The 20,877-nt window shown below is 33.5% G+C and overlaps 1 protein-coding gene across 6 annotated transcripts in view; it reads left to right on the top strand.

The window, feature by feature from the left end:
- Nucleotides 1-20,168, top strand: part of LOC125236967 (nephrin-like) — an 835,833-nt gene extending 815,665 nt beyond the window's left edge. The window contains exons 11-26 of one of the 6 annotated variants that reach the window (XM_048143885.1): nt 1,263-1,439; nt 1,966-2,106; nt 2,454-2,562; nt 3,322-3,479; nt 3,883-3,941; nt 4,134-4,316; nt 4,650-4,782; nt 4,967-5,051; nt 5,898-6,103; nt 6,450-6,532; nt 6,966-7,143; nt 7,986-8,003; nt 8,664-8,798; nt 12,186-12,295; nt 15,545-15,595; nt 17,086-17,221. In XM_048143885.1, coding sequence (XP_047999842.1) covers nt 1,263-1,439; nt 1,966-2,106; nt 2,454-2,562; nt 3,322-3,479; nt 3,883-3,941; nt 4,134-4,316; nt 4,650-4,782; nt 4,967-5,051; nt 5,898-6,103; nt 6,450-6,532; nt 6,966-7,143; nt 7,986-8,003; nt 8,664-8,798; nt 12,186-12,295; nt 15,545-15,589 — 1,820 coding nt within the window. In that variant the 3' untranslated portion in view covers nt 15,590-15,595; nt 17,086-17,221. Of the gene's footprint in view, nt 1-1,262; nt 1,440-1,965; nt 2,107-2,453; nt 2,563-3,321; nt 3,480-3,882; nt 3,942-4,133; nt 4,317-4,649; nt 4,783-4,966; nt 5,052-5,897; nt 6,104-6,449; nt 6,533-6,965; nt 7,144-7,985; nt 8,004-8,663; nt 8,799-9,609; nt 9,729-12,185; nt 12,296-15,544; nt 15,596-17,085 lie in introns of those variants that run through there. The other 5 variants (XM_048143883.1, XM_048143888.1, XM_048143887.1 and 2 more) reach the window with 5 other exon arrangements.
- The last annotated feature ends 709 nt before the right edge of the window (nt 20,169-20,877 follow it).

The following is a 20,877-nucleotide window of genomic DNA, read 5'->3' as shown; positions in this document are numbered from 1 at the left end:
GCTGCCGGATTTAAATAAAGGAGTTATTTTGCTATGTTTCATTAGATCAGGAAACTCGCCACAGTCAACACTGTTGTTGAATATAATTGCTAAGTCAGGCGCTACAATCTCAACTAAGGATTTTACGGCATGGACGGAGACCCCCAGAGGTCACTAGTTTTTTTGACATTAATTGATTTAAATGCCTTTACTATATCTGAGGTACAAACATGTTCAAAATAAAGGTCTCTACAACACTCAGGAACGTTTTCCTCTAATAATGTGACGGCAGATAAGGGTGATGAATTTAAATCCTTAGTTGTGAATGCTGGTATCTCGGTGAAAAATTTTTCGAACTCTGTTGCTACTTCGAAATTGGAATCTATAATTTTGTTATCAATATTCAGTTTAATATCTTTTACTGCGTGTTTCGAGCGACCAGTTTCCACATTAATTACTTTCCACGTTGCTTTAATAATGTCAGAGCTATTTTTTATTTTATTACTAAGATAATTTCGCTTAGCGATATGACAATCTATCTTGAACTTCTTCGAATATTGCTTAACATGTTCTTTAAATTCATCACTCGTATTAAACCGCCGTTCTTCATACAAGGCATACAATTCACGTCTTCGTTGATGTAACTCTGCAGTAGCCCACTCACTAAAAACTGATGCACCACTAACTACGACCGATTTTGAAGTAAATATTGCATTATAATGTTGCAGAAAAGTGTGAAAGAATGAATTATACATACTATTAGGACTCATATCGGAAGACAGGGAGGGTAGCGCCTGAACCAAACTTTGCTTCATTCGTTCCACGCGGTCGGAGGTTACTGGTACAAAAGTTATTTGTTTTCTCAGAGTATTTTTCCTTAATGTCTCAAATACTATCAATTGACCTAAATGGTCTGATTCTAAGTTGCTAATTACATTTTTAGTAGTAGGAAAAATATCAGTGAAAATATTATCTATACAGGTGGCACTAGTGGCAGTCACTCTAGTAGGCTCCATAAAAATATGATTGAGATTACATGATTTGAAAAGATTCAACAATCTGATACTTATTGTTGAATTTTCCAAGATATTTACATTAAAGTCGCCGCATATAAGTATTTTTTTACTAGAAGATGATATTTTAAGTAGCACAGATTCCATAATTTTTTCAAAAGTTTCAAAATTACTTAATGGCGGCCTATACACACAGACAACAATAAATTGCTCCAATTCTACAGCACTTAGTTCTATAGTCCGTTCAACAGACATGGAAATTTTTTCCAGACAAGCCCACAGTCCGCCTAGTAATGTCAGACCCCAGTCCCATCAACGAGATGGACCACAAGAACGTGACCCTCACCTGCGAAGCCATCGATGGAAACCCAAGGACCCTGGACGAGGTCACATGGTACCTCGACAATGAGGTTCTGAAGAAGCTTCCGGAGTGCAATGGGACTGATCGTGAGTTCAAAAATTTATGCTAACTGAATTACTACGTAACTACGTAAACGCACTTGGGTTTCGATCTGACCCAATATCGGATATAGGACCAATATTTCATATATTTAAGCCGCCATTTTTGATTTGCCTTTGAAATCCTTCCTAAATCCGATAATGTGAAAACGCACTAATACAAATCCACTGAGTCTTTTGGTGCGGCAATTTCAATTTTGTCGAGGTACTAGACTTTGGCTAGAGATACAGATCTAGTGTTCATCTTGAAGTAGCTTTGAGATTTTTTAGCCACGAAGTACAGTATTTTATTTCCCTTGAATAACTATTCCCAGGTAAGTCTGTTGCTGGGATTAATTTACCACAAAACATGATTATGATGTTATAGAGTGACATCAAACGGTCTATCACAACTTGCGCTCTCGAGTTCATACTTGAAGGAACTTGTGTTAAACCATCAAGTATCCCTACTTTATTTGCTTTACATATTCTTTTCTATAAAAATATTACTAACCAAATTTTGTTTAAATTCCAGCGGCCCTCTGTGATGAAGTGGACCCCTCAATGCTGCTACTCCAGGACACAACCAGGAGTTTCCATGGCAACTACTCCTGTCAGGGCAAGAACACCGCTGGAGAAGGAGAGAGGAGTCCGCAGACTGAACTGATTGTTAATTGTAAGAAGCTACATTTTTTTTTATTACATCTCAAAATAAGTCATTCTAAATATCTTCATTTTGATTGATCTTCAAGTCCAGAAGAACAACTATGACAAATAGGGATTATTAGAACAAAATAAAAAGCTATCAAATCCGCCCATGTTTCTGAAGAAGATGAATAAATATATGAAAATTTATTTACATCATATATCCGTTTGTCTGACTGTCCGTATATCAGAACCATTTTTATCAGAAACTATATGCAAACTACTTATATTATTTGATTTTGTCGAATCTATTTGTAATCAGTCCTGACTAAAATTTTTCATCAATCACTCAATAGAGACTTGTTTTTAAATTTTCAGATCCTCCTGGACCGGCAAAGCTTGTGTACTCCCCATGGCGTGTGGTCAAGCAAAAATCCCTTATCCTGACTTGCAGTATCGGGGAGAAAGGCAGGCCGGAAGCTCAAAGGTACATTAAGTTACAATTAGTTCCAGTAATATTGTTAGAGTACTTGCTTACTCTAACATTTACTTGATAGGTTTATGTAAGAGTTTAACACAAAGACGTTCTCGAGAAATACTTGCTTTATTGTAATGATTGTACTATCTAGACAGAATAGAATCAAATGAATAGATTGCAATAAAAGAAAGGCATTTACCTAATTGTAGTGTTTATATACAAACTAAATGCTGATAGTGCAATCAATCACATGACTGGTAAAAGCAATAATCACATGATTCTTTACTTGATGACGCATGTGCAATTTACTTGTACGAATAGTAACAAGTATTATGGTATTAGTATTAGTTTCATCCGGCCTTTTGAATATTTGGCCGAATTCATTGAAGATTTTTTGGCAGTGTAATCAAACACGGCTTCAACATAAGTAATTCGATACCAAAAACGTTACGAAAAGTGTATGGAGAAAGGAATCAGTGCTACTAAAAGGTTACTAACGCCAATATCAATACCGAGGAACGTATTCTGTACCCATGGCATTCTTCTTCTTCTTCCTCCTACCCTTACCCCACGTTATGTGGGGTCGGTACAACATGTCTTCCTCTTCCATTCTCCTATTCACATTGTTAATTTATCAAATTTTGTACAGGTAACAACTTTGTGCTTATCTTATCTTTATGTTTTACTCTTCTTCTATTAAGTCTTGTAAATCTCATTTTCTTTTAAGCTTTTAACCATCTTTATATTTACCAATCTTTCCATCTTCAGATTCCGCTGGCACCGTGGCGGTCGTCTTGTCCCCGACATCGTGTCCGCTAACTGGACCATTGACCCTATTGGCATCGACCATAGGACCAACTTCTCATGTCGCGGCTTCAACGCTGGTGGCGAAGGCCCGCCGGCTACTACGTTTATCAATGTGCTTGGTAAGTTATAACCACATTAAAACTCACCGTATACAGAATAACAGCACTCTTGACAATAGTCATAGGTCAGACTATAGATGCCAAATACGAAAGATAAAAATACCAATGCCTCCAGTTTTCTTGACTTAAGCCATCATTCTCTACATCAGCATCTGCAATTTGCATTCATTATAATAAAACAACAATAAACCCGATTTTTCTTGACTCCAATAAGTATAAATAGGTAAGAGCAAAGAAGGAACTTTTAAGTCTACTTTAATCTACCCGGAAAATTAACTGAATTCCGCAAAGCATACGAAAGTACCAAATCCCTTGAAATCTTAATTGATATCTTTGGTTAATTTATTTTGATAGTAGTTAACCTACTACTTGGACTTTATGTTAATGGTCTTTATATTTTCAGCTCCTCCCAGTTTCAAATACGCAATGAACTACTACAGTGGCGCTTTGTACAAATCTCAGGTAAGTTCTGAGCTCCTTTTCCTCAAATATTACTGTATAATATTTATAATAGACATATTACGTCCTCATTCCTTCTTCATTCTTTTTATTTTTTGTTGTTCTTCGCTTTGATCAACCATATGTTTTATTTTCAAACCATTTTTGAATAATTCTCATTAATTTTTAAAATATTTTATGACAACTCTGTTTCAGAACATATCCCTAAAATGCACCGTGGAATGCGCTCCCCGCTGCAGCGTCCAATGGCTCATGATGAAGGACAATGAAGAAATGCAGATAATCGATCCCAATAAGACTGATCGGTACTATATCGTAGAACGTGAGATCGGACCAGAAGTTAATAGAAACGATTTTGAAGCTACAGAGAGTACTTTAGTAAGTAACAGGTTTTATGAAAAAAAAATCATATTCTCATACCAAGCCATGGGATACCCCCATTTTCCAGAATTTTATTTGCCATCCTATTCAAGAACCATAATGTTATTTGTCATAACATCTTAGCCCGTATACAAAACTGCAAAATCTGCTACAATTTTTCAACCTGAAGAAAGAAATATTCGTCGAAAGGGCGTATTTTGATAATGGATCAGTGAGGGCAACTACCAGATATCGTAGTGCTAAACGAAAACGGTCTTAGACGACCGTCTCTCGATTTAAAATTAATGATTGGTGTTTATATAGTTTCTATAATTTCTTTTTTGTCATCAGTATTGGAACATGTCAGCCTGGGCGGGTGGCGTTTTGGACCGCACGGATCCTCGCATCACCAAGTACATGTGCCGCTCTTCAAGAAACGACGCTGGGCCGGCAGTCAATAGCACTACGCATTTTGCTGTCGAATGTAAGTATCTCTGCCAAAGAATAGGACACACGACAGAGATAAATATTGGTTTTACCTTATATTACCAAATACATGAGTCGGTCTTCAAAAAATGATGGTCTATTACTCTCACCAGTGTTATAAGAATTTTCTGCTTAAAGAATCATTAATGAACTTATTTTGATACACTGTTATTATTTATCAGATGAACCAGAAAACATCACAGTGACCCCACAAATAGTTCCAGTGATTGAAGGAGAAATTCCCGGAAAAGTGGTCTGCTCGGCTAGGTAAGATACAATATATAACTACAAAAGTAATCTAGAAAACTAAATCACCAATAAACTAATACAAGTGCTACTTGGTTATGGCATATTCAGTTTTTTCGTTGTGCATCGGTTTCAGTGAGTACTTAATTTGTCATAATTACATGTTTTAAAATTTTGGGCGCTGTTAAATAGAAATTGATTTCACGTCAGGTTTTATGCTCACCTTTTTTTTTTTTTATTAGCCTACTGTAGTGTCCCACTGCTGGGCAAAGGCCTCCCCTCGCTTCTTCCACTCAACCCTGTCATGTGCGTAATTTTCGTCCCGCCATCTCTTTTTCGGTCTGCCTGAACCCCGGCCTGCACCCTCCACGGTGTTCCGTGGGTCCCACTCGGTAACCATTTTGGCCCACCGTTCAGGGTGCATGCGGCAGACATGTCCAGCCCAGTTCCACTTAAGCGTAGCGGTCTTGACACCTACATCTGCAACTCGAGTTCTGGAGCGCAGTTCCGTGTTTCTGATTCGATCAGTTCTGCGAACACCCAGTATACTGCGCTCCATCGCTCGCTGGCAGACCTTGAGTTTGGACTTTAGAGCTTCTGTTAGTGACCACGTTTGAGCGCCATAGGTTAGGATAGGCAGGATACACATGTCGATGAGTTTGCGCTTGAGATGCTCACCTACAGACACTCAACTACTGAACGTTTTGATTGTATGGATGGTACTTATTAGACTGTAGAAAAATGTTCAAGGTCACAGAGATCTGTGCAATGAACCTATGCTGAATTATCCCTATTTTATATTAACCAAGGGCTGAGCAACCTTGCGTAGTTCAAGGTTAAAACTTCAAATTTTCACTACTTTTACAGAGGTTTCCCCGTCCCCTCCTACTCCTGGCGTCGAGGGAACGCCAGCAAGTCTCAAGCCAAAGACCACACCAACAGCTCTCTCGTGCTGTCTTCTTCTAACACTCTCCTCTTGGGCCCGCTGCTGAGAAAAGACGCTGGGCATTACCTGTGTGAGGCGTATAATAGACATGGCGCTGTATCTACTACGGTGTACCTGGATGTTATGTGTAAGTAACGTAATCTGCAGACAAAAGTCATATATTTGCAGATTTATTTTTATGTCTTTTGTCCTTAAATGTGACTTACTGTAAGATTGACTATCTGTTAATTTGACTCAATTTCTCCTATCCACTAACGTGCAAACAATGTATGAAGTAATGAACAGAAATATTTCAGTTATGTTTGTTTACCTAAGTACTTATGGTTTTATGAGCATTTATATTTGTTTTGTCATAATTATTGCTTCGTTACAATTTGACAATTTTAATTCCCATGAAGAAAATATTGCGTTTGAACACTCTGATTCCATATTTTTACATACCGACGTAACATTCTAAATTGTGAAATTTCCAGTTGTTCCCGAGTGCGGCATCAAGCAAGCTGAAGTGGATGGAGAACAAGTCCTGATCTGCACTGCTCATGCTAACCCTAGCGAGGTAAGAATCGTAGTTCTGAATGAAACTGGCACATAAATCCTTTAACAAACGTTGTCAAATCTGACCCTAGGCTCTCATGAGCCGTGGTGAATGCCGGGATAACGCAAGGAGGATGATGACAGAAATCCGATTTATTATAATATGTTGATCTTTAGTCGTTCATTTATCAGACATTTGTTTCATCACTATTCTTCTGACTCATGAGCTCATATTTGAACCGTGCTGACTTTCATACGGCCAAAATCCAGATGACAAACTTCTTAAAAATCATAATTGAGTAGGTCTCAACTCTTCAATATCCTTATTCTCTTTCTGATACTTGTCAAATAACGAAATCATAACACAAAACTTTTGATTTAAACAGACACATCTAGAGAAAAATCTATAGAAATATCGAGCAAATATTCTGTAATGTATTGCAATCTCGTTCCAGGTATCGTTCTCCTGGAAGCTGAAGAACGACAACGATTCTCTCTCCGACGAGAAGATCTGGCAAGTCGGGCAACAGAGCTACCTCCGCCTGCGTCCCGGCGTCGAAGTTCACAGGACTTACCTCTGCTACGCTAACAACAGTGTGGGGAGAAGCAGGGAGTGTGAGCGGGATGTCCAAGGTAAGTGTGACTTTGAAGGTTACGAATTTTGAAGTATTGGTTCGAATGATCGGGGTGCAAATGGATGGTAGGGCTGATAGGATTGAAGCTAATTGAAAAATCCATATTAATATTGTAAATGGGAAAGTGTGTGTCTGTTTGTTTGTCCGTCTTTCAAGGCAAAACGGAGGGATCAATTGATGTGATTTTTTTAGTGGAGATAGTTAAAGGGATGGAGAGTGACAAAGGCTACTTTTTGTCTCTTTCTAACCCCTCTCCTCCACTTCCGTAAAATGAGGGGTGGAAGTTTATATGGAGTATTCCACAATTTCGAATTTAACGGGCAAAAGCTAGTGTTGTAATAATTGTTACCTCTCTATACAAACTAGTTTGATCGTTCATTTTAATACACCTATGTTTGCACCAGTTCTTGCTTAGTACCAAAGACAACTTCAACTTCACATTAAAATACAGTCCTTTGTTGTTATAAATTTTAAACAGTCATATTTTACTAATTTCGTCATTCTCTCTAAAACAACGAAGAGTGTGGCGAAACGCAAACGTTTTCTTTCTTTTAAATTATTTTTTTGTTTATCTGTTTCTAAAAGGTTTTAAAAAATTCTCAGTTAACCATTTGCGTTTTAACACAGCATAAAACGACATAGAAAAATCCTTGCTTTTATACATTTCTACACGTCGAATTTAAAAGTCATTTACATATTGTATATAAATATTTTGCATTATTGTCACGTAACTATCAATGCTAATGAAAGTTTTTCTTGTGCTAATTTTAAAAATTAAAAATAGATGATTTAATTCTAATTGGTTTGACGTGTGACGTAACGATAAATTATGTTTTCTAGCCAACCTGGAGCCCCTCAGTGAGTAAAGAGTTCAGTGTGTAGAGTCCATGTCCTTAAAAATATAGTTTGAAACATGGGTCGTAAAACAAGTATTGTACAATAATTATGTCCATGCTTCCCGCTGAAAGTCCCGCTCTGCTCTCGGTTACGTCACTGTTACCGCCTGTCAAAAATGCGACCAGTCGATCCGTCTTTACTCACTTATTACAAGCATCGCATTCACCTACACGAGCTTAAGACTGTGTGCATAGGAACGCGCTTCATTCCTACATTTGATCGCCTGACTGACTGTAATCTATAATTTCAAAAACCTTACAAATGATTACCATAGATATAAAAAGTAACTAATAAATAAATAAATAAAGATTTAAAAAACTGACAACCCATGATTCAAACTACTTCTCTCTAGAGCTTCGCAATATATGTCCAAATTATGCATTGGCAGTACTTACACAAACAAAAACAAAAGGTTTTTCAGCACCAGTTAGATTGTCATCACCGTTTGAAAAATCTATATAATTGGCTTATTAACTTTAACCTAAAAACTGGTCGAAGTAAATAAATGTATAGTTTCGTTTCGGAATCTTTCGGAATTGTCTGGAGCATTTTTTAATCCAAATAGCATGTATCAAAATTCGAAATTGTCATTTTTTGTAATGAAACCCGTTTTTTTATTAGCTTCGGCAGTTTGGTGGCGGGATCGTCAGCAACTTATCCTGATTGGTTGCATTGCCCTCGCTATCTTAGTCATCACCGTTATCCTCTGCATCATCATCATCTGCATATGCAGGCGAATGCGAGCGAAATCCAAATGTAAGTGGTCATTTTTAAGCACCATCTGTTTTTATTCTTACAGTAATCTGCTTTCACTGTGATGTCACAAACACATTATTGAAATGTTGCTTATTGTTAATTGTAAAAATCCATTACATGTTACTACTAAACTCAATGTGTTACAATTAGAATTTTTTTAACTTATGTAGCATGTTTGGAATCATTTTTATAACCAATTGATCATTGTTGATTAAGATCAATTTTTAATTTAGTCTAGAACTAATTGTAATTTTCTTTTTTTGGGACGCTGCCTACTAAACCACACTTAACACGACTAAAATTATTCGGTACTATAGACAATAATCCAGTGGAATTAGAGGAGAGAGAAAAGTAAGTTTTATTATTTTTTTTACTTTTTATTTCCTAGATTAATAGAGAATGATGATCGTTTAGTTTTTTATTCAATATTGACTTTCATTTGTCGTAAATTATCTTCAATAACAACTTGAATAGCATAGTCGCATTGTGAAATTCCAATTTTTACTTATATAATTTGCGAACAGCTTAGTAGGTAATGGGAATGCCTACATAGCATATGACAGCTACTTTATCATTTTATGTTAACTATAATTTTTAGTTTCTTGCATTTCATTTGCAGGATTTTATCATTTAAAAATGTATTACTTAAAACTTTTTATAAGTATTTATATAAAAATAGGTGATGGATTCTCTTATTTTCTTATTCAGTTATAGTCATTATTGCATTTAAACTAACTAAATCGTTATTATTATATGTTTCTTAATCTACAACTTGACCTAGGAGTAAATGTTATAAAATGATAATTTTCAGCGACGCCCTTGGTCCGAGCAGATTCTTGGCACACTTTGTCAATGCCGCCCTCAAGGTCACCTCTTGTAGTACCCACGCAGAGGTACTAGGCCTCCGAAAGGTCAAGGGCAATCTCCAAGGTCACTGAGTTTGCGTTTTTGCCTGTAAATGCTTGGACCAATGGCCAGTTTTGGTTTTATCTAACGTTTTATAGTCCAACAAATTTTATTTTATAGTGGTATTTTTTAGATGCGCACTTTTATCCCTCCTTAACACGGGTTGAAGTTTTTTATAATATTTGTATATATTTTTTGCTAAATATCTTATTGTTGCCTAGGTTCCTAACAGCACTAACTCCAGATGTTCTAAGACTGACAACAATTAATACCTCAGGTATAAATTTACTAACAATCATAACATTTTCTATATAGATGGAGAATGCTTTCTTGTTTTCACGCTGTTTTATATTTGGATTTAGAAAAACACATTTTTGTAGAGTCAGCGTTCTTGATTACCTATTGCAGAAGGCTTTTATTTCACGACAGGCTTATTTGTGATATTTTTATAAGCAAAAGGCTTATAAATAGACCATTTTTGATAAAAATAAGTCTATCGAGCTATTTAAAGCCTAATTTTGCTTAAGAGTGGTTTTGTATGGTACAAGTGTGGTAATTTTAACGGTAGCCGCAAATTTAAATTAAGTAGTTGTTTTTGATTTCAAACTTGAAATATATGCATGTAAAAGCAAAGTGGAAAGCATTCTTCTAGCTTGATATTTTATGCGTCACTATATACGTAATTTTATTATAATATAATTATGTATTTCGTATTTAATCTGTTAACTACGTACTTGTATAACAAAAGTAGGGCCACATTACTGAATAAGGTTGATTCATTTTATTTTGCATGAACCTAACATAATTTCATTTATTTTCATGTTTTGTTCACTCAGTCCGGACGGTAGCTGCCTTAATGAAATGTCGATCGCTCAGTCAATCATATCGCAAGCTTTACCTGCTTTGTCGCCGCGCCTTAATTTAACCTTCAGTCCTAAAACATCTGATAGGACTAGATTGGTTGACTCACAAAGCTACCCTGACAATAAAACAAACGAAACACGCAGCAGCTTGCAAGCTAATCTTTCACAATTAGAAGCTACTATCAATGCAAACAAATCACCAATAAGAGATAATGAAGCTAACGAAACACAGACACCAAAAGCTGAACCCAGAGTTCACAGCGATAAAGTCCAAACTGTAGTAACTCCAAGCAAATGGCCACTGAAACCTGGCGTTTTAGTTCATGTGAACTCGAATCATACACTTAGCCCAAAAAATCAAGCACGAATGGCAGCAAATGTGTCTCAAAATAATGATAAAGAAGAAGACGCTACTTTGGGGCTACTTGAAAGAAACAGAGTTAAGAGTGATGATGACAGATCGCCAACAAAATCTGAGTATTCTAAAAAGAATGGCAAACCAAGAAGACACACTCAAAATGTAGTGACAGGAATATTCAAAAATTCGAGAAGGAAAAGTGATAATGACTCTGATGACGACAGTGGTAAATATAAGAAAATAAATAAGACTAACAAAAGGGCTGTGTCATTACTTAATTTGAACAAACCCGGGTACAGCTTACCAAAGAGCAGAATAAGATCATTTTTCCAAAGCGAAGCACCTAATGTCATTGTTACTGAAGGAGGTAGTTGTTACATTATTTAGAATTATTTTGATTTATAAAGTTTGATCACAAAATCGAATGATCGAAATTGAATTATAATAATGTTAAAATACTATTTTTGTTAGGAACTCCTTTGATATTTCAAAACTTTTGTTTTTGCGATCAAACTTCCTCTTTTTTACTTCAAACAAGAGAAGATAAACTACCAGAAGCAATTTATTTAATATCTTTTTATTTCATTTTTTGATTTCATTTTTTTTTTCATTTTCATGATTAGCTTTTGCTCAAATCATAATCTTATTAATATTCACAAAACACTTACCTAACTACACAATGCAATGTTCATTCCTAATTCAGCTTGCATGTTTGATTGTTTGCATGTTTTAGTTGTGTCGTTTAAGAGGCCTGATAGAATTGCCGCTAGTGTGAAACCTTTGAATGATGATGCTAAAGGCACAAGAAAGAGGAAAGCTCCAGGAGACAGTGAGTATTGCACGATTTGCTATTTTTAACTGCTTAAAATTTTTGTCTTCATAGCCTTTAAAACCAGACATATAATTATTTTGATAATTGTATTACAATAGAGCTGCATTGTAATTCATTTTCCTTTTAAAAGTTTTTAGATATTATATTCCTCTTCTTACATTTTATTGAAAATAAAACACCTAATTTGTATGTTTATAGTTTTTTGACAGATTAGGAACTAAATCATATTACCAATCTCTTCTAAGTTATACCGGATGTTATTATTTTGTTGAATTTTGCCCCAAGCATTATGAAAATATTAAGAAGTTGCCCGGGTAAGAAGTCCCCAGTACTAGAAGATTTTTCAAGTTTGAGTTCTGCCGGAAGTAACTTTTTCCATTTTTACTGTAGTCAAAAATGATGTTCTAATAAGTTGATTATATTTCCAGGCCCACCTATGAATGGCGTAGATAATGCACCAAACGGCAACCTTGGAGCGGACAGTCCCGGCCTGTACGAGAATCTGCCGTTCCACGGGCTTCAACAAGCACCAAATAAGGTAAATGATCAAGAAAATAATGATAAAGTTAAAGTTAATGATAATGTTGAGCTTAACAATAATGATATCGATCAAAATAATTTTGTACCAAGAATATCATAAGTTATGACTTTTGTGTACTCACTACAGTCGTTTTCTGTTACGTTTTATTTTCGTTAAAAGTTTCAAGTTCGGATACCAATCTACGCCCTATTTTTATTTCAATAACCTTCAAGGTTTTATTCCAAACGACTACATAGATATTTCTTGAATGAATGAAGTTTTTCATAAAGTCATCATAAAGGATATAAAATCTTCAAAATTATTTTGATCAGAAATTGCATTGTTCAAAGACTGTTTAAAATAAATTTGGTTATTGTAGTCATGTACACATGAGCTGTAATTATTACTCTAATAATAAATAAGCAATCTGATATTATATTTACTCATTTCTTGTTAAAATCTTGACAATAACCGTAATTTATTTCATATATTATCTCATGTGTTTAATCATTTAATGATTTGTTTGCTTCACCTACTAATTTGCATTTTATTGTTTCATTCATTTCATGTTTGTTTGCATGATAGCCCATACAGGCTATACAACCACGAATCGATACGAGTAAAACGGCCAAAGGAATAGAAGCATTACAAAAACAATTAACAACTAACCCGTCATTCACGCCGAGAATCGTGTGTCCGCCGTTTGTGCAGAATATACCGTATCCAATGACTACAGGATCTAATTCCCAATACCAATATGGAATCCCATTGCTATCACCCATTCAACAAATGTATCCATTACACCAAACCGTATTACTAAATCCATACCTTCCTCCAATGCAAACGTCTTTCCTTAAACAATTTCCGACAATCGACGAAGAGGTTTTAGAAACGGACACTAGAAAATTTTCCTCATTAAACACGAGAAACCCAAGAAGGTTACCACAGTTTCAATCAATGAGAGCATTGCGAAAGAGAAATATAGAAAGGTTCTACCCTAACACGGAATATGGAGAAAACTTTGCTGAAATTAATAATAATAAAGAGAGTCTTAATAACTCTGAGAGAAATGAACATGAAAATATTATTTACGCAAATTATCCTTCATTGCTCAAAATCAAGTCTGACATAAGCGGTGTAGAAGAATTTGAGAATCTAACCGATTCAATACAGGTTTATGAAGAGAGTAATGAAAATATTAATGCTTCTACTGGATCATTGAAACCAGTTCCGGCACCAAGAACAAAATTGACACCTATGTCTTCGCCACAGAAGACTGATCATGTGTATGTTAACCTATCAATGCCGTTAATAAATACTAAGTTTATGTCTTATGATGTGGTAGATGCACCCATAAGACCTAGTAGATCTGCTGAAGATGTATCAAAAAAACTTCAAGGTTCCAAAAATGTTGAGAAGCCAGCATTACTTCCCAAACCACGAGTTAATGTTGATAAAGATGATAGTGATGATGATGGGAATCTAGAAAATCCTGACGAAAAGAAAGATTTATCAAAACCAAATATCATTGGAGCAACTCCAAAGAGAAACACTTCGATCATACTGCCATCAACATCCTTAGTAAAGTCAGCAGTAAATAAGCTAAATGACCAAGGAATGAACAAAGTCGGACTGCCAAAAAAGCAAGTGATATCTCCAAATAAAACGTTACAAATACCAAAGCTCACAGAAAAACCTATACCAAAGAGGAATCTAATTAAACGTAGCAACTCAGTTCAAAGTAGTATTACTGCTCAGGTATAACGCTTCTTTATGTTTTTCTTTTCTATCACCTTTTTTTTTAACATCCCCACTCTTCAAACTATCTGAAAGCTCTTTTACTAAATTACTAACATTTTCCATTTCAGAATACTAACATACTTCAACAACAATACCTTCAAAAACGTAATTTTGTAAATTTAAACAGTAAAGGAAAGAATAAGAAAAACTTCCAAATTCCCTTGCAAAAAAATCATAGTTTCTGTTACTTCCAGCCTATAAGAGTAGACAAACGCATTCCAGTAGATCAAGAGAGATCATATAACAACACTATAGGACCAATGATCTACCAGCCAGCAGAAGCACAATATTATACCAAAACTCTTAACAGAAGCAGAGACAAAAACAGCCATAAACTTAACCGACTGAAGAAATCAGAAAGTCTACGAGAAAAGCTTTCATGTGTAGGAGTATACGATAACTATGAAAAGCCAAATTATCCTGAACCAGAATATAACGATTCAGAAAGAAGATCGTACTTACAGCTCTTAAAAGGCAACTACATATCAAACTCTACGAGAAACTTAGGCCCCGAGCACAATTACAATCCAAATTTCAACACAATGGGCCCCAAAGATGAAAAACCTAAGCATAAAAAACTAGTGTACGCAGATTTAGCTTTAGGTAATCATAATTTGAAATTTAAGAACACTGTCAATTCGAATAGACATTTGTACGATACGTACTCTATAGGTAACCATGATAGTACTAACAAGGAGAGTAACAGTAGCCATAGCAACGTAGCCAGTAGTCGGAAAGGAAGTCACAGCCAACAGAGGAGTGACTACGCCACGCTTAAATTTAACGAAATTGATGTCTGAGAGGTAAGAGACATTATTTTAACCCTCATTATCAATGTGTCAATGAACTTATTTGATAGCATAATAAATTAACAACGTGGATTTTCAGTCTAATGTTTACTTAAAGGTTTTGTAAAATAGTAAATACACATTCAAGTTTATTGACACAACTTCAACTTTCGACTATCCAGATTTTATTTGCAGAAATATTTTTTTTACCATTTAAATTTTTTTTATTATAAAACCTAGTGGTCATTTTAAATTGAAGTAAAGTGAAATAAAAGAAATGAAATCTGGTTACGTTGTTCTGTTGCATGTTTTTTTTTTTAATAATTTAACTTATTTTATTTTTCATTTGAATATTAGAATGGAAAAAAAATGATTTTTTTTATTTAAATCAAATATGATTTTATTTTTTCTGCAGGTCCCTTTATAACTATAGAAATATTATAATTAATGACCATAAAATAAAGAAATTTAATTAATATAGATATCTAAATAATTCAAGTAATTTGAGTAATTGGTAATATGTGCTAAAGTGAATGCTTCATAGCATGACTCTAAAAATTAAATTCAACAGCAATAAAATAGGTATCATTATTATATACTATAAAAAATACCAATTTTATTGTTTTTGAATGTATGCTTTTAAGCATGTGTACCGTTGTGACGTTTTGTCTTGTTCTAGGGCCGCAATAAGCTATTTACCAAGAGTGACACGTACATTTATTAAAATAAGGTAATTTTTCCAAATTTTACACACTAGCTTTTAATTGGACTAACAGCATTAATTTCCTTTATTTATTTTGCTTCTTAGGTTAAGCTTTTTATAATATGAATATAAAAGTAAAATACAAAAACACATACAAAACAATATAAAAAACATATAAACACATTATAAAAATCCTAACCTAGGGTGCCGCCAGCAGCGGGGCAGGGCCCAAACAGTATTATTACTATTAACAAGCTTTAAATTTTTGGTTAAAATTTGTAGGAAAAAAGTAACTTTATTAACTTCAAAACTGTATGTAAAAGTAAGTCCTTTTAACTTATAACACATTGGGTTGCAAAAGAAAGACGTGTTTACACGGCGCTGCGCGCTTGGACGTTTAATTTTAATATCTAACCCAAAACTTGTTTAGTTGGTTAAGCAAAACTTAACTAATATGTCTATGTTGTCGTACTTTAACATATTAAACTGAATACCTATATATATAATACTCTTCTCATCATAACTTTTAATGATAGCTTAACACATATTACCAATTACATTTGTATAAGTTTATTACATTCCGTTATTTACACTGCATATTTAAAATGCAGCTTAAGAATACACATACTTGTACCTTATGCTTCATGGCTTTTAAAACATTAAAAATGTCAAACTACAAGTCAGTAAATTTTCTAATAGTCTCAGGAGAAGCTACTTTAAATCGAAAATACAAATACGAAGGCCCGATAACACTTGAGGTAGTCATTAATCGTTAACAATAGGATTAGTTTAAACAAACACTTTTTCGGTGTGCGGTGTAATTTGCACCGATGCATGGCAATTTGTCGTGTTCCTAATTAGATATTAAAAGGCAAACATTACACGCTCAAACAATTTTCTAGTACCATCGGGTCTTCGTATTTGAAATAGAGTATTTGAAGTATTCGTAACATGATCGTCAGACTGACATTATTTTAGATATCGTGTCGACTTGAAAAAAAAATGATTTATTCAGCTATCAAAATGTCAGCTTATTACATGAGATGTATAAATAAATAAATAAAAAGCTTTATTTGTGAGTAGGTTTAGTAAAACGTCCCACTTTGTCGGTAACCATTAAGGCGAGATTTACTTGTATCTTTATATGAATAAACTAACAAAGCGGCTTTACAGCAATCGACAAAGTGGGACGTTTTCCCGTGCATACTCACATTTGTTCTACACATACTTAAAACATGAATGAAAAACAATTGGCGATAAGAAAGGAAAATATAAAAATAAAATTACTTAATTTAAAATAAATATGTGGGCCCCTTTCGGGTAAAAGCCATAAATGTATGCAATTGCTAAAAGTACATATGACTTACTGGGATAATCTAAATATGGCCTCGGATTAGTGTCCTGAGTCATAAACTATGTTAACCTGTCTTATAGGGATCAGGACATAAACCACCGCTTACTTCAGCTATAAATTTAACTACCCTCCATATTTCTAACTATAATTTATATATTTCCAGCCATTCAAACCCGACGACATGTTCATATATGCCGATGCCGACCTGAAGGACTACGGGCCGATCAACTACAAACAGGCCTCCATCTACTCCCAGATGAAGAAGGTGAAGGAACAGCAGCGTATGCAGGAGATCTACGAAAAGCAGCAGGATGATTTGTTGTGATTAAAAAAAAAACTTTTTTTTTTTCGATGTTACCCCTAAAATCAAAATGAAAAAATGCAAAATCGGTCACATGTCGAGTGGCGTTCAACGTTTTGTAATTAACAAATTCAAAGTTATTAATTCAGTAGCTTAGGACAACAGCGCTCCAGTGCCCTATTTTTCAAAGCTGAAATGAAAGTTACAAGTTACAACCGGAAGTCTCTTTTCAACTTGTCATATTAGACAGTGGGCCACTGGAGCGCTGTTGTCCTAAACTACTGAATTAATAACCTTGAATTTGTTAGTTACAATTTAAATTGTCAGGGACAGATCTGGAACAAGGCGTTTGAGGGGTTAAGGAAGATAGAAAAATTCTCACTCTTTTAATTCACTCATTCAAGATTTTACTTTTCACTCACGGAATTACCAAGAAGCGTGCGAATTTTTCTATTCTTTCCCATTGTGTTTTATTATTTTGTAATTACTTATCTGTTAAATGTAATTTTTTGCTTATAATCCAGAAGTGAAAACATGTGGTTATGAATTTGAAGAGATTTTGTTTTGTTTATGATCTGCCAGTATTAATAGTATCTTGTGACAGGTCGTGTCCGAAATAAATCTAGATCAAATTCATATCTTGTTTTTATACATAATTTTGCTTGATTAAACAACCTGTTGCTGTGTCGTAGCTATAAATGGTACTTAATGTAAAATGGTCGATACTTCATACAATATCGAAACTTTAAGGCTCGATTAACGTAAAATACATATTTCGATGTAACTTACGCTAATCTACTCTTAACCTATTGATATTATACATCAAGTATAGATCTTTCCTTACACGTTATATAAATTGTAAAATACTGGACTGACAAATGAACCCCAAATATGACGTTTAGCCTAAAATGTACAGATTAGCGTAATAGCTGTAAATAATATAATATTTTCACTTCCTCATCTGACTGTGAACTGAACTCGAACTGATCTATCCTGAATCTTGAACTACTAATAAAATAAAATAGGCATGCATAAAAATCTAAAGGAAAAAATAACTTAAGACACACTTACGTTTTTCGTTGGCAAATACAAGGTGCCAAAACAACTAAATGACTTTGTCAATTTCTTGACTATACCATCGTGTATTAAAATCCAATATTCTGAATTTTCCTTGTAAATAATTTCTGGATCCTAATACAAGTAAGGCGGTAATTTAATAGTTATATTATTGTTTTTGTACACGTAGATTTTTACTTTTGTGACAATCTTTCATAAACAGGGTATTTTGCTGAATATGAAAGAAAACACTTATTCGAAGGTTTGTAAATAAAATAGTGAATAAACTAGCTCTAACCCTTAATTTCATATAATTTCATAATATGTTATGTAATCATTACTGATGTTTTAGCTTTATTTATATTGATCCCATATAGTTTTGTGATTGATATTTTACTTTCAAACCTTCATTGAAATAAAAATAATATATATTTAGAAACTACTGTAAGCCCGTAAAAAAAATACTTTAATAAAAATTTAAAAATATAAACTTCATTATATTCATACTATGTTTTTATACGTAACTGTGTTGATTACAAATTAAAAATTGCATTAATTTAATAAGCAATATGGGCTTTTATTTCTTTGACTATTTAATATTATTTTTATTTCACTTCTTTATGCTTTTGTAGAATAAAAAACACGTTAGATTTTATTATCCGTCCAAACGGGTGAGTCTACAAAATTAGTTCAATTTAGCTAATACCCATTTATAGTTAAAATTGTAATTAGTTTAAAATACGCTAAGCTGTATGGAATTAAAAGTAAAACCCATAGATGATCAAATATAGATTGTAACTAGTGTTCAGGAGTTAAATACAATTTTAAGATCATAAGTGGATTACTAAATGAATAAAAAAGTAATCGTAATAAATAATGGAGTAATTCAATTATTTATTATTTAAAGTAATTGTTTATAACGATTGTAGAACTGTCAAAGGATCAAATACGAGTATCTATATATGTTATAAAATACACAAATAAAATTGTGCAAATTTTATACATTTTCAGGGCCCGTAGTATACTGGCATTTATTTTATAAATTTAATTTATATTTTTTGTAACGCTCTTTATTTAATGCAACGAAATACGAATTTTAATGTACTTAATTTATATTTTAACATTGATTTAAGGTATAACACCGTTGTTACTTGTGATAATAGTACTTGTGACGAACTATTCTTGTTAATAACTTGAAATGTACCATTAACAGCGATTATTTTAAATAATCTTTGGTACTTATAAGTTTTTTTACATTTAAATTATTTAAAATGATTATAATTAATTATTTTCTAACATTAAGATAATGGTTAAATAAATAGTAAACACGATCAATATTAATGTTATTGGGAAATATTTTAATTATGATCATAATTAATTAATATTTGTGAGACTAAACCCGATTATTAATTGTCATACTAATGTAAATAAAATAATTTAGCTATGCCAAAAAACTTTAATTTTTAGCAATTTCGGCACTTAATTTGGTGCTTAATTTTGTAATTTTGATGTTATTTTAAAAGAAATTACTCAATTATATTGTACTTAACATGTTATATATATATATATATATATATTTAATCCTGTAATGTATCATTTCTTGGGTAAAAATCAATTCCGATTCTCTTTTTTAAATTTAATTATGGAATGGATGTATGTTACAATTTTTCTGTAAGCAGAAACATTTTTTTGTCACATGTCTTAGAAAGAAAAATGACACTTGAGTAATGCAGGACATTTAAATAGTATGTATTTATAGGTCTTCATTCCTGGGTTATTTATTGAAACTTGAATACATAGGATCGTTAATGTAACTAGAGATTTTGTACATAAAGTGACTTGTTATAATATTGTCAAATAGTGTTAATAAATTAATTTATGGATTTTTATTGACTTTTTGATTGCCCCTCTAAGCTTCCTTAAATTTAGGCCGAACGTACTCTTTTAGGAAAACTAATTGTTTTGCCATATTTCGATAGTCACTACTACTTACTAAATAATAACCAACTTATTGGTTGAAATAAATATGTAAAACACAACAAACAAACAAAATTTTGAAAAATAACACGAAATAAAACAAAGGTTATATGTATTCACTTATTTATTATAAATTTTTATCAAATTTATTTTTATAATTTTAACGTTAAATAAAATTATCACAGCCATTTTTTGAGGCAGACTTAAGACACATTTTTTGCACCATAGGTACTTACTTTTTCTCGACTGCTTAGTAAACTCATTTTAAGCCTTTTGTGGACGCCACGCCAGATACAAAAGATTTTTTTATACACGTCTAATCTACGCGAACGTTTTAACCCATTCATTGCCGAAGACGTGAAAATGTGTCACGAGACATGTCAATTGTAATGCGGACTCGGACATCGTCAATAAATGGGTTAAGGGAGAAGTGTATATAGTATAAGATTGCATAGCAGCATGATATTTAGCTATTAAATAAAATAATTTCGGCATAAACAACAGGCTGCGTAAACAGGATGCCAATCGTTTGCGCTCCGTAGCGTATAATAGATATTTATCTCTGTTGTTCTTCCGAAACTTCAGTGTGTAAACGCTTGGGACCTTGTCTACGCGTCATGG

This window comes from Leguminivora glycinivorella, chromosome 20 (assembly GCF_023078275.1).
Source record: "Leguminivora glycinivorella isolate SPB_JAAS2020 chromosome 20, LegGlyc_1.1, whole genome shotgun sequence".
NCBI lineage: Eukaryota > Metazoa > Arthropoda > Insecta > Lepidoptera > Tortricidae > Leguminivora > Leguminivora glycinivorella.
The sequence above is the reverse complement of the archived record's forward strand: the minus strand, read 5'-3'. Positions and strand labels throughout refer to the sequence as shown.